General features: G+C 35.0%; 1 protein-coding gene across 1 annotated transcript; it reads left to right on the forward strand.

Moving 5' to 3' along the window:
• Nucleotides 1-280: 280 nt before the first annotated feature.
• Nucleotides 281-8,565, forward strand: LOC113322664 (DCN1-like protein 2). The gene is made up of 11 exons (XM_026570796.1): nt 281-468; nt 802-863; nt 1,890-2,026; nt 2,515-2,573; nt 2,745-2,768; nt 3,918-4,000; nt 4,493-4,557; nt 4,804-4,853; nt 6,960-7,061; nt 7,161-7,220; nt 8,141-8,565. The coding sequence occupies exons 1-11, from the start codon at nt 466-468 to the stop codon at nt 8,249-8,251; spliced, it is 756 nt and encodes a 251-aa protein (XP_026426581.1). The 5' UTR covers nt 281-465; the 3' UTR covers nt 8,252-8,565.
• Nucleotides 8,566-14,545: the final 5,980 nt, after the last annotated feature.

Below are 14,545 nucleotides of genomic sequence, written 5' to 3' on the forward strand. Positions count from 1 at the left end.
TTGATTTTGTTTTTGTATCCAATTCTGACTATCCATTTTTGTGTGCCAAGATTGAACGCGTTAAGTACATTTCAGATTGGCGTTTGAGAACCAATTTTGCATCCCACCATTAGTCTTAAACTTCGGTAATCTATTCCAATCGCTGAGGTATCATCGAACTTGCACAAGGGCAGATTTCGGTAATTCCTCGCTAGGCACGAAGGTTCGAAGTGGAAAAGCAAGATGAGGGTACTATAGGAAATAACATTGAGAAAGAATAAGGAGGAGCTAAAAAAGCTGTGTATTAGCGTATTCACTTTTAAAGCTAGTGTAAGGAAACAGCAGTGGAGAGAGAGATAGAGAAAAAGAGAGAAGACCCAGAGAAATGATTCAAATTTCTTAACCCTAATAATCTTCTCTCTATAAAATCTCTGCATAAGTTTTCGAAAGATCATTTCAGAATCAGTCACTCCTCACAAAGTCAAGATGGTTAGTTTTTGTAGATATACTTCTTTTTTCTCAATTGAAACACTTTCAAACTTACCTCGTGCAAAATTAAGCTATCTCTCTATAACCTATATCATTTTATCTCTAATCACCTTTCAAGTTCATGACTTAATCTTTCTATTTTATTAGATCAAGGGTTTTTCGTATTTGAATTCAGATGATCATCTAGGGTTTTTGGTTGTGTTCTGATAAAACTGATGTTTTGTTTATTAACTTTACTCAGTCGAATTGGAGATTTTGTCAGTTCAATTATTTTACAGCATAAATGATGATCACTCAGAACTCGAATTTTAAGAGAGCTCTATTTGTTTACAGCATAAGTTGAATAGAATGCACAAGGAGAAAGTTCAACAGTTTATTGCAATAACTGGAGCGAGGTAAGCATCTCATTGGAATACTCTTGTAGTTTGGGTTTATTTCTCTGCCATGATTTAGAAGATGTAAAGAATGATCCATGGAAGTGAATTTTTGTTTGGCAACCTAAAATTTGCCTGTGATCATGTGAATATGATTCATATGTAAACATCTATTACAGTATCTCCTAATTGTGATTCGAAATTTCAAAAGTTGAAGTCAGACTGACTCAACCATTGTAGCTACCATTACATATGCAAATGGTAGTGTCCATACTTGAGACGAGGACTCTGAAGGGCCTACTACTCGGATATTCTAATTTCGAGTCGGTTTTAGAAGTTGAAGTAGACTAGTTTAACTGTTATAACTACCATTACATATATGCAAATGATAGTGTTCATACTTGAGATGCTGACACTTAAGGGCCTAATGTACTACTCAAATCTCTTTCTCCCGACAGGTTCGGTGTTAACTTTCTTTGTTACCTTATGAGTTTTCAGCATGCTCAGTTGCTCCATGTTAATACATGGCAAGTTTAACTTGATAAGTCCAGTTTGTGATTCCAGACAACACAAGTTTTGTGTAATGGTGAATCTTTTTTTTTCTTTTTCTTTTTACCCTAATCTTCAATTCTGCTCACCATATTTTGAGGCAGGTTTTTTCAATGGCTGGGACGGTCTACAAATGAATAAGTTCCTAACATAACAAATATAAAGTATGCTTTAATCGACAAGTATCATTGAACCTATTTATTATCATTTGGAAAACACTTTCGAGGCACTTATTTTTCTTTTCCTTAGCCTAGATATGTTCCAAAATGACTGTATGAGTAAAGTTGGCTATGAGGGCACGTGAGAAACAAATTTAAGTTTCTTCATTGAGCAAATAGTTCTACAATCGACGAGATTTTATTGTATCAGGGGCACAATGCTTTTTTGTTTCTTTTCTACTCCGTACTATTTCGAATTTGAGTAGATTAATGCCAGCATATATTTCATATTCCCTTGGTGTTGAGGGCTTAATAAACCATGTATTTTCTTCTTGTGCAGTGAAAAAGTTGCACTTCAGACTTTGAAAAATAGTGAGTGGCATCTAGAAGGCGCTTTTGATATATTCTACAGCCAACCACAAATTAGAACAGCTACCGATTCTAGAAATCTCGAGGAGCTTTATAATAGATATAAAGGCAAGTTATTTCATTATTGTGCATATTTTTATAGAACTACAATCCGTCTTCTGGATTGTTATGTTTTAATCATTGGTCTTCAGTGTGTTATCGGTGTCTTCAGTGTTTTAATTGTTTAGTATTTGTTTGTTCCCTGGTTGGAGGTACAAAAGTTTTAATTTGTGCACGAGAGTATTCAAAGCTAGAATCTCAAAATCGACTAGTAGATAGCTGGTTCTCCTGAGTTCCAACATGATAGTATATAAAGTAATGAGTAAAGTATGCCTGGTCATAACAAACCCAAAATGTTGGAACATGTTGCGACATGAAAAAGATATTATTTAGATAAGGGTATATATGTAAAATTTTAGTGTGAAATTACTGTGATGCACTATTTTACTACCTAAAAAGCATCACTTTCTTTTTATATTCCCTTCTCTTGTAAGCTACTTGGATTAAGCGGCTCCACCTGTAAATTTCAGACCTAATACAGTTGTTAATGAATGCAGATCCTTACGCGGATATGATCATGGCTGATGGTATCTCTCTTCTTTGCAATGACCTTCAGGTAGCTTATCTTGATCATTGGTTGCACTACTCTCGATTCTTTTCACAATCTGAACTCATAGAAGGCCCACATGTTGGGATATCTAAATCATGCTTTCCTTTTGGAATGCTACTTGGACCATCATCTTAAATATAAATTTTATACTAAATTTCCTTTCTTTTGGTTTGGCAGGTGGATCCTGCAGATATCGTTATGGTATGTATGCGAATATCTGTATTTTTTTCCTAAGTGGATTGTAATGCAGACTTCAGTAATTGTTCAGAGGTTCTTAATTCAAAGGTTTGAGTAATAGGATAAACGGAGTCTGATTAGTATTTTCCAAGCTCTAGTGTGTCTGTAACCTTCTTCCAGTAAGTGGCCGTTGATGCTTAATAAGTATCAAAAGTCTAGCAAGGTCTGCTTCTATGATTTTCCGAGGGTGAAAAATAAGATCATGATTATAGAATTTATGTATCAAACTGGATGGTTGTTTTTGATTTGCATGCACTTGCTGGATCTTGGACTTCCGTTTAGAGTGCACATATGCAGGATCAGATTCAGGTTAACATGCATGAGGTGATTCAACTATGTTTTCTTTACCAGAAGTTGGTTTAAGTTTGCAGTGCAAGTGGAAGAAAGAAAGCAAATAAAGTATCAAATGGGGAAAAACATTAAGATAAGAAAACATGGATTGATGTTGTAGGAATGAACATGCAAAGAAACCATTCCAGGATGTCGCTACGGAATTATCTTTGTTTCTTAAGTAGATAAACGGTTTTTAACTATCATTACCTCAAAATAGAAGTGCGCAAGAGCAAAACGTTTTTGCTAGAGGAAATAATGGAGCTTTGCTTGATTGTTTGAGCTTTTTGTCATTTGACGTGGAAGGATTTTGTTAACATGCTATCCGTCAAAGATAAGGGTACGGCCCCCTATTGGTTCCCAGTCTTTCTGAATTTTAGATGCCTTCCCGAGACTGTCGTACCAATTAAATTTACAAACAAAAGAACAGTCACACTGGTTCTTCTATTATAATTTAAGTTACTTTTTCAGTTTTCTTTTCCCATCTGTCTTCTCTTTTCGTCAACAATTAACCTTTTCAATTTAAATATCCTTGGCTTGAACGCTTTTTTGTTCCTAAAGACAAGCTTTCAGTGTTCGTAAAATTATTTTGCCTGATGGTCTTAATAGGTGAACGTTTAGAAAGATACTTTTAATCAAGAGTGTTAGTTTTTTGGATTGCCTTGAATTTTAAGTGTGCTAATTTGTTTTTTTTATGAAGTCTTTGAAGCAGTTCTAACTTTGTAATAAAAATGTACAGTTCGCTGATAGTTTTTGGTTGCATGAATGTTTGGTTTCTTCCAGTTGGTTGTGTCCTGGCATATGAAGGCTGCCACAATGTGTGAATTTTCGAAGCAGGAATTTGTAAGCGGGTTACAATCACTGGGGTAAGTATTTACCATAATTATTGTGACTTTTATATAGGTACTGACTGCTACTGAACCTTTCTGTATTTCTTATCCAATGCCCTTAGAAGAACGAAAAGATGAGATCCAACCTTTTAGATGTAGTGTTTCATTTTTTATATTGAACGATACCAACTAGTTTGTCTAAGGAAAACTGAAAAAGGCCGTGCTTGTTTTCTGAACAACAACCAAAGGAATTGACGTAAGTACAAAATGCAGGAAACTGCTTGTAGCATCCTTATAATCTGAAATCTTTTTAAAATATGTACATCGAAAACAAACTAATTAGGTGATATGACAAAATGGTGACAGGAGGAAACATGTTAAATGGCACCAGTCACCTGTAAACATTTTACCTTTTAAGTTTTTCCATAATGGTTGTTTTTTAACTGTTGTTTTACTTTTTTCTTGTCCTGTTGGCTTTTCTCATGTTGATTATGACTTTATATATGACTTTGTATTTCAATGGTTCAGGGTGGACTCGATGGACAAGTTTCGGGAAAGGATACAGTTCATGCGCAATGAACTGAAAGATGAACGTGAGTTTATGGCAATTCCATTCTGTGCAAAATGAATGTTAGTTAGTCTAGGATGGATTTAATATGCTGTTACAGTGTAGTTGGAAACCTGGGATACAAAATACATATTTTGTGAGCCTTTTTACAAGCTGGGTTATCCAAACGACTGGAAAAGATTGGTCGAATGATAGAAGTTTGGCTAATTGTGATATTGATGCTTTACATTTGTTGTTGCTGATTCAATCTTTTCTTCCTCTGATTGTCCAGAAAAGTTCCGTGAGATATATAACTTCGCTTTTGGCTGGGCCAAAGAAAAGGTATCAGAAGATTGTAGACATTTTTTATATTGATTTCATATATATGTTCTTCTGTTTGTATTTCTTGTCCAACTACTCTTTGAAACTGATAGTAGTAATTATTTAGTAACCAAGTTCAGTTCAATACGAACTCAGTAATTGCTGAATTGGTCGTTCCTTTTCAGCAACTACTAGCAAGTCATTTACATGTGAGAATGAAGGTTGTGTACCCTACCCTTATGTTATAAATCCAATAATATAAATTTCCTTTGGTAATTCTATAGTGTGGACTCCTAGCATTTTCTCTGGCATTGGGATTTAATGCTTGGTGTTGAAAGGTTTGTCACGTTCCAACCCTTATGTGTAGGTTAGTACATCAATAAGAAGTTAAAAGCACCTTCTCGCTCTGGCCATCTGTACCTACTCAATAATGAACTTCAAATGTTTTATAGGCTACTGGATGCACGCAAGGCTTGAAATTATTTCGAGTGCATTTCCCTTTCTTTCTTGATCAATAGGTTCTTGTTTATGCATGCTCCCAAATCTCTGTTTCTCTCTTTTCCATATTCTGATTTTATTTCCATTCAATGATGGCAAACTTCTCCAAAAAGAAAATCAACTACCAGCTTTTAAACTATGATGTTCGTTAATCATCTAAAAAACTACTGATTCAAGATCATACTGTTTTCTGTTTTGAGTTATATATAGAACACTCTACAGTCAAACCACCCATCTCTCAGATCTCAGAGAAAATATAATTTGTAAAATATACAGCGTCTAGTGCATGTTAGTGGAGGTTGACTAGTTCTGTTGGCAAATTTCAGGAGTTCCTTATTCTAGAAAGTCACTGTATTTGTCTCTTGTAACATGCTACTTCAGGGATATTAAGGTGTAGACATCAAGGGAATTAAGGTAGATTTGTCAGGTCAATTATTTGTGTATTAACTTGAGAATTCTTGCCGCCAATACCAAGCACAGTCAGGTTGTTTTTAATGTTCATATGATAAGTAAAGTTCATCTTCTTTTGCACATTTGGCTTGTTGTCATGTTTGTACGAATCAAGCCATGTTACTTGAAATCAAGATACAAAATCTCGAACGGAGATATATTTTTAGTTTCACACTGGTTTGTGATTGTGTTGACCAAATAACGAGCGTTTCTTGAATACCCGAGGAAAATGTAAATTTTCGGTTAAACTTGAAATACAATTTAAAGATGAAAGTAGCTTTAGATATTTTCAGTAGTCCCTCAAAAGACTTAGAAAGAATGGGTTACAAAGCCTTAGAAAGAGTACGGAAAAGAATGAGAGTGATCTCCATCTTTTGATTTCATCCCTTTTCTAGCAAGAATCATATTTTCGATCCATCAACAGTGAAAACAACACCGTTCTTTTCTATTAAACAGAGAATGTGTTCTAGTTTGACAAACTCTAATTTTAATAAGACCTTCATTTTTGTGCCAAATAGGAACAGCAAACTTTTGCGTATTTTCTATTATTTTATTTATTTTGGTTGTTTAGTTTAATTCTATTATTAAAAACTCCTCTTGGTTGTCCACTTTTTGATGCTTCACCAATGTTTACCTGGTTAAATGCTAATTGCCTCATGAGACCTTGAGATGATCCGGTGAATGATAGTAATATTATTGCATTTTGGCATGCTTGTATGTTACAGATGGTTTTATTCAGGGTAGGAAACTTGTGCCCTGTTTTTATATTGAACTAAGCTCTGTAATGTATCAAACTACCCTGCCTGTACACTTGAGTGCTTGAAAAGTTGAAACTAGGCTGATTAAATTTATTAGTTGCACTAACTTTATTCTTGCTATAAAAGATTTTGTCTTTGAGTAATGTATTTTCAGTTTAGTAATGTGTTTTTCAGGCTTCCATGTGAACAATGATCTCCACAAATACTATCTTCTAGGCATATTTCCCATTATTTCTATAAGTTGTTATTGTTCTCCACACGAACCAAAATATTTCCTTTTCTAAGCTTGCCAGAATATATAGATATATATTTAATTTTCTACCTTGCCTCAAGTATAGCGGTGCATGGAAAAAATTTTTAATATAGAAAGAAGTTAGCATCACCATATCTGCAGATGCTGATTTTGATCTGTTAACTGCAGGGCCAAAAATCTTTGGCATTAGATACAGCTATAGGGATGTGGCAATTACTATTTGCTGAAAAACAGTGGCCTCTGGTTGATCACTGGTGCCAATTCTTGCAGGTAACTTGATAGACATTTTCTTTATATCACTATCACCATGGTTCCTTTCTTTTTCCAGCTTTCCCAGTATCATGATCAAATTTTGGTTTCTATATATAGGCTCGTCACAACAAGGCAATATCAAGAGATACTTGGTCTCAACTGTTGGAATTTGCCAGGGTAAGATCTAAAGCATAAGTAACACTTTGCCATATTTATTTGTCCTCGTTTTCAGGTGCATGTTCATCCTAGATACAGAAATTACTCAGTTGCTATTGCAAAAGAGCTTAGGATTTTTATATCTGTGATTGAACATGTTTAATTTCAAAAGCCTAGATATAGTTGCTTTGTTAATCTTGCATTAATTATCCATCTCTTGCATATGTTTCTGCACTAAAAAAGAATGTGCCAAATCCCACATATTATGCTAGCCATATACTGGTTCTGTTTTGCCTTAACACTTTGAAATCCCCAAGTTGAAGAAAAATGGAAGTACCAAGTGTCTGGTGTCTCACCTTCTTTTAAAGAGGAAAGCGGGGTAACCGCTGATCTTCACCATGGCGAGCAACCCTTAGTGCTTGTCTGCTCTACTAGTATGTGTGAATTTGTTAAACCACAAACTTGGATACTAGAGGTCTAGAACTTTCAATATCATTTCACTTGCTTAAGGATACAGTAGAGGAATGTTGATTTGAGCAGCGTTAGGTGTTGATATTAACCATTGCCAGCAGGCTGTCTGAGTCCTTACATTTTGCAATGACAAGGGTATTTGGCAAAATACTAGTATTAGGATCTCCAAGTGTCATGTTGCTTCTTTGTGGATATACATGTGGGTCTTAACCGTGTTCTGGAAAAGAGCATTCTGCCAAAATATGGTTTTTACCAGTAGGCGAGGCTTTGTGATAGCATAGACTCTTTGTTGTCGGGTCGTTAATGTAAGAGTTTGCGTATTATGTTAACGAAACAAAGAATACAACTGTTAAAAAAAGAAAAATCTACTATTTTTTCTTTCAGAGATTTCACTTTAGCTATTTGTTGATAAACGCTAACTCAGAGGCCCATTTGTTTGTTTGTTTGTTGTTTGTCATGTGTACATTCAGAACGTTGACCCTACTTTGGCAAACTATGACGCAGAGGGTGCCTGGCCCTACTTGATCGATGAATTTGTCGAGTACTCGGTGGAGAACGCAGTCATTCAAAAAACCAGTTGAAATATTGGAGAGAAAGTATGTTGCAGATTATTAGAAGCCTGGTTTTGAGCACTAGTCATTCACTACGTACAGCGTGATTGAATTTCTGCTTCTACCTATTCAACATTATTGGGATTAAAAACTTTGTAATCATCAAAAGAATGGGGGAGAGAAAGGGACAGGAAAAATCTCATAAGCCCAGTTCTTATATCAGTAGATGGTCTTTATTCACTCCCAATTGCTTCAATGCGATGATTTGACAGATAATGAGATTGTACTAGTTTAAACTTTTGAGATAATTTTTATAGAAAACTTTGTGAGCTCTCTCTCCCAAATATTGCAAATTTTATTTGATTATGTTATATAATTATCTCAAAAATCATAGTCTAACAGGATGAAATCATAAGGTTTTTACCCCAAAACTTGGCCAAGTCTTTGTAAACCAATTCAGAAAGGGGGTCTAGGTTTTAAGGATACTCGTAAATTTAACCTAGCAATGCATGCTAAATTAGCACGGAGACTATTTAAGGAACCAGATGCTCTTGGATCAAAACCACGGGCTCTAGATATGCTCTTCTTCTTTGAGAGCCAAAGCTAAAACTAATGGGTCTTGGACCTGGAACTGCATCTAGGGTCTAGAACTCATATACAAATATAGCTTTTGGGAAGTGGGTAATGGTCAGGAAATTAACATTTGGAAGGACAAATGGATCCCAAGATTAACAGACACACTAGAAAACCTTTGTCCAGTACAATACAATCACATTAACTTAGTTTCAGACTTGATTGATCCAGATTCTTGCTCTTGGGATATGGATATCATAAACTCTATTATTCCTGAAGATATAGCTATGAAAATTAGGAAAATAAATCTTTTTAAGGATAAGAACCGTATTCTTAAGAAAGATCAATTAAGATGGACTTTAACAAAGTCAGGAGACTACACAGTAAAGTCTTTATATGACAAGCTGAATGAAAATGGTATTGATATAGTTAGTCTGGATTTGCCTGACTCTCTTTGGATTGCTATATGGAAATTAGATATATCTCAAAGATTAAACTGTTTCTATGGAAGTGTCTTCAAAATGCTTTACTTACTAACTTCAAACTGTATGGGAAGGTAAGGGATGTAGAATTACAATGTACTATGTTTGGAAATGCAACTGAAACTACCGAGCATCTCCTACTAGATTGCCCTTATGCCACAGAAGTATGGAATTTAGCCCCCAATCCGATTTCTCTTCATATAGATAGTTCCAGTACATTCTTAACACTTTGGAAGGACTGGATCACTAATCCCAGAAGTGAGATATATGTTGAACTAATGCTAACAAAGATGTGGTTCATTTGGAAAGAAAGATGCAACAGAGTCTTTGAAAACAAATTAACACCAGCTAAGTCCTTGGCTTTAGATATTCAAGGACACATTGCTTTCTGGTAAAAAAAAAGGAATATGCAGGGTACAAAAACAAAACAAAATAAGAACAATGTAACTGCAGTATGGCAGGCACCCCAAAGGAACAATCTTAAAATCAATGTTGATGCTGCTTAGATTTCTAATATTTTACCTTCCAGTTATGTTATAATCCCGAGAGATGATGCAGGTAATTCAGGAGGAGGAAAATAGGGCCAGTCAACAGCCTCATACCCACAAGAAATGGAAGCTATAGGAGTACTTCAATCTGCTACTTGGGCACAGGAGAACGATCTGAAAATTTTAGCATTGAAGGAGATTGCGAAAGCCTTTTCAACTGCATGCATGGAAAGAACTCGGACATCTCTTGGCGTTCAAAAGCATATTTAGATGAAGCAAAAAGATTGGCTCAATTATGTAATAACTTTTTAGGTTTCTATTTTGTCCCAAGACAAGGAAATAGGGTGGCCGACACTCTAGCAAAGTTCCCTAGACCCTTAAACTCTCCTATTTTGTGGGGAAGTACACTCCCAGCTTGTATTGAAAACCAGTTATTAGTAGATAAATCTAATATCAACATATCCTCCAGTGGATCGATATTAAATGGCTCTACTCTTTTTGTAACCCAAATCCTTCGGGACTCCTAATTTTTTCAATGAAATGCCTTATTTACAAAAAAATAAAATAAAATAAAAAAACAGGATGAAATCATTGCTGGACAAACTAATATCCCCGTTCCAGGTTGCTTATGTCCATGGTAGGAATATTCAGGATAATGTAGTTATCTGGTTCATGAGCTGGTTCACTCTATGAAGTAAAAGTCCAAAAAAAAATGGTATAATGGGCTTTCGATAGAATATAATGGTCATTTCTTAATATTTCAATGCAAAAAGTTTCTCTAACCACTAGTGAGATTTAATATTTCAATGCGTTAGTACCGCTTTTATTTCTATTTGTTGAATGTCTATCCATGCAAAACTTTCAACCTATTAGAGGTTTGAGACAAGGAGATCCCCTCCTTATCTCTGCATGGAAGCATTCTCAAGATACCTTATTCATGTTGAAAAAATATATTTGATACATGGGTTTAAAGTAACAAAAGATGCTTCCTCGGTCTTGCATCTTTTATTGCCTCGTTTTCAAAAAGGCAAACCATCAAGAAGCCAATAATCTTATGTCCCTCATTAGGGATTTCGGCACCATCTCCAGACAAGAAATAAACCTTCAAAAATCAACTTGGTTTTATTAGAATGTCAGCCTTGATATTTGAGTTTCTTTTATTAGATCTCTTGATGTTAAGAAATTAGCCGTAAATGACAAATATTTAGGGACACCTTTATTCATTTGCAAATCTAAAAATCAGGCTTTCTCTTATGTGGTTGATTATTTTGATAGAAAGGTACCTAATTGGAAGGGCAAACATGAACACATTTCTTTTACCAAATAACTTCATTCAAAAAATGGAGCAAAAACACCGAGATTTCTGGTTGGGGAAAAATAGTTTAAGCGGTATGTATCTCAAAAGTTGGAGCAATGTCTGCTCCCATAAATCTCAAGGAGGATTAGGTTTTAATAACCTAAAGCATTTCAATGCAACTTTACTGTCCAAAGCCACTTGGAGGCTGCTCCGATTCACATGATGCTTTATGAGTCCACATCTTAAAATGTAAGCATTTCAAGAATTGTCATCCACTTCACTATCATATGTCCAAAAACTCTTCATGAGTTTGGACAAGCATATGCACCGGCCTTGATATAATCAAAAAGCATTCTATATGAGAAGATAGAAATGGTGTCAACATTCATGCATTGAGAGATAGTTGGATCCATAAAGTGTCTGAATTTCTGTGTGTTAGTTATCCTAATCCTGACTATACCATGAGAGACTTCATAAATACTAACACTAAGCAATGGAACCAAGATATGATTGTTTTTTTTTATTCACCCCAGAAAATACTACAAAATACTAGATTCCACTCTCATGCATAAATAGGTTAGTCTAGCCTTATACCTGAGCTAATACTTTCTCGTTAAAGTCCTGCTATAATGTTATCACTAGGATAACAGGAATCAACAACAATATATTAGGAAATGATACTATTTATAAGTCCATATGGAGTCTAACCAACATCCCTAAGATACAACTTTTTCTGTGGAAATGCTATGGAAACATATTACCTTTTAAAGTTAGAATAAGTAAATACAACTCAAATCATATTTCAGTTGTAGCATGTGCTATAACAACGAACTGGAAACTGCTGAACATATCATTTTACACTGTGATTTCTTTACAAAAATATGTGTTATAGGGGAGTCATGTCCTGCAGTAATATAATTATGCAATTACTATCAAATATTGGGATAAGGGTTTTCTAGATAGCAACCTCTCAACTGATCAAAAATGTGTCATATGCACCACGACATGGTGCATTTGGAGGTAGGGGAATCGACGGGTTTTATCGGTTCTGGGTAGTATACTACCCAGGATCGGAACCGGTTATTTCATTTGGTTCAGGGTTCGGTTCCTAAATTAATGAACCTGAAATCGGACTCGTTAACAAAGTTAAATACCCACCGGTTCCTGGTAGTTAAAGGTTCCTCCAAAATCAATTTTATTACACATGTAAATACACTTCAATGCATTATAAAAAATCCTTACATGTTTACAAAATGACAACTACCTGTATAATGAGCCAAAAAAACTAGTATGTTTGTTACTATCGCAAACTTAAATACAACGGTTCTGAAATAATGAAAACTTAGCTTGTAATGTTCCCCCGCTCTTGAAGGACGCCACCATCATTCATGCCCAGAGCTTAACATGACCTTCTACATGTTCGATCTCCCACAAATGAAACCTTACTCCCCACATTATAAAGGACTCCTCATCTTGTCAACATCAACAAAATTTAAATCCCCATTAAAAGTTTGAAAATACCATCACAAACAAGATCTATCCATCATCAAACAGTGGTTCTAACTCTTATTTCCATCAATTTTAGACATAATAAATATTAGATAAAGTCTGTCCAATTAACTCATCATTGTACTTTAACAACTAACAAACCCATTAAAGAAATTATACAACAAAAAGAACAACACTACTCAAGATTAAGATCTGTGTAGTTCAAAAGTCCCAATTTTTTTTGACCTATGAAGAAATCGTAAAGAAGAGTTTATGGACTTTGCGGAAGATTGATCATCAAATGAAAATAAATTTATGACGAGACAAAAAAAGATGCAGACAAGTTCCACAGATATCACAAGAATAAATCTTTCAAGACTTATCTTGTTTTTAGGTTTGGTTTTATGTTCCCAAACTTATTTCCTATACAATTATGTCGGGTATGCAAGAACCACACGTACCCGAATATCAAAACTATTAATGGTTATGATATTAGGACTCGGAACCGGACCCGAATTGACCGGGTCTGGTTTGATTCCGGGTAAATGGGAATCCATTGGCAGCATAGGAGGGACAGATGCATGAATATATTTCAAAACATGAGTCTGAATAAAGAAGTGACTATTAGATATGCAATTAGATTAGTCAATGAGATGCAACAAGATATCGTTTCCCCACCCAATAATCTAACTGTTGATGAAATGTCAGATTATCGTAGTCAACTATAATTGATTCTTTGTCTACCAACTGTTTATTAGGTTTCTATGATGCCTGGTATGATGTAAAATATAACATTGCTGGCATTAGAATTGTGACAACTGGTTTGACAGGCCAATACATGGGATGCAAAATTCAACCAACCATAACAAGGGATGCGAAGGAAGCAGAGTTTGGAAGTGCGTGAAAATACAAGGCTACCCAAATACACCACAATATTTTTATTTATCAACATATAAGTCCTTTACCAAGTGTTATCGTCTATGGACTGATTCGAGACAATACAACAACTTCGGTACACACTTCGTGTGATCGTCTATGTATACGAGATCGAGACAATACAACAACAAGATCACTTGTGTGATTGAATATGGATTCAAGATTGAGACGATACGACAAGAAGTGACCACTTGATAATATGTTCGGTAATAACCGAAACTCTACAGGATCAATATCAAGTGTTACAGATTAACGTACAAGTGCAATTTACTTTAATTATAATAAAACAATTATAATGCGGAATAATAAAGTAAATGGCACATAAAGATTTTGTTAACGAGAAAACTGTAAATGCAGAAAAACCCCGGGACCTTGTCCAGTTTTGAATACTCTCAGAATTAAGCCGCTATACAAAATTAACTTCGTATAGATGATACCAAGTAGACTACTCCTAGTAGGGCTGGCAATGGATAAGTATCCGCCGAATATTATACATATCGATAAGGTTAAGGTTAAGAGTTATTAAATATCCGATAATATCCGACGGAATCCAAAAATTCCATATCGATAAGGTTAAGGATAAGCTATTGGATATCGGATTTTTTTCCCGATAATATCCGGTTTCTGGGAACAAATGTAAATTTTGAAAATTTAACAGGGTTTATGTTCAAAATGTTCAATGTAACTAAGACAAACCCATACAAACACTACTCCCTGTCTTTCAGTCACATCACACATGAAAAACAAACTACAAACAGTCTGCAAACTAAAGCACAACAGCCAAAAAGAAAAAAACATGTCTTCTTGTATCAGACATCAACAATGTCAACAGGCTAGTGATGATCTTCCTTGGCTGCCTGGTTGCGTATTGCATTATTGCATCAACTTTAGTCAACGATTTCCATATCTGCATTCAGTGATTCACAAATAATCACTTAGAAAGAAAAAAACAAATAGTGATGCATACTAACAATGATAGTATGATACAACCAGCAGTACCAAGAAAACTGTTCAACAATAAGAAGTTTAGCTCCTCTATACAAAATGATACACGAAGAAC

This window comes from Papaver somniferum, chromosome 11, assembly GCF_003573695.1.
Source record: "Papaver somniferum cultivar HN1 chromosome 11, ASM357369v1, whole genome shotgun sequence".
Classification (NCBI taxonomy): domain Eukaryota; kingdom Viridiplantae; phylum Streptophyta; class Magnoliopsida; order Ranunculales; family Papaveraceae; genus Papaver; species Papaver somniferum.

Bases quoted from the DNA above. Each gene is read 5' to 3' on its own strand.
- LOC113322664 (XM_026570796.1), top strand. The intron at 2,769-3,917 runs GTATGTATGCGA...GGTTTCTTCCAG, and splicing joins ATCCTGCAGATATCGTTATG to TTGGTTGTGTCCTGGCATAT. The intron at 4,854-6,959 runs GTATCAGAAGAT...TGTTAACTGCAG, and splicing joins TTGGCTGGGCCAAAGAAAAG to GGCCAAAAATCTTTGGCATT.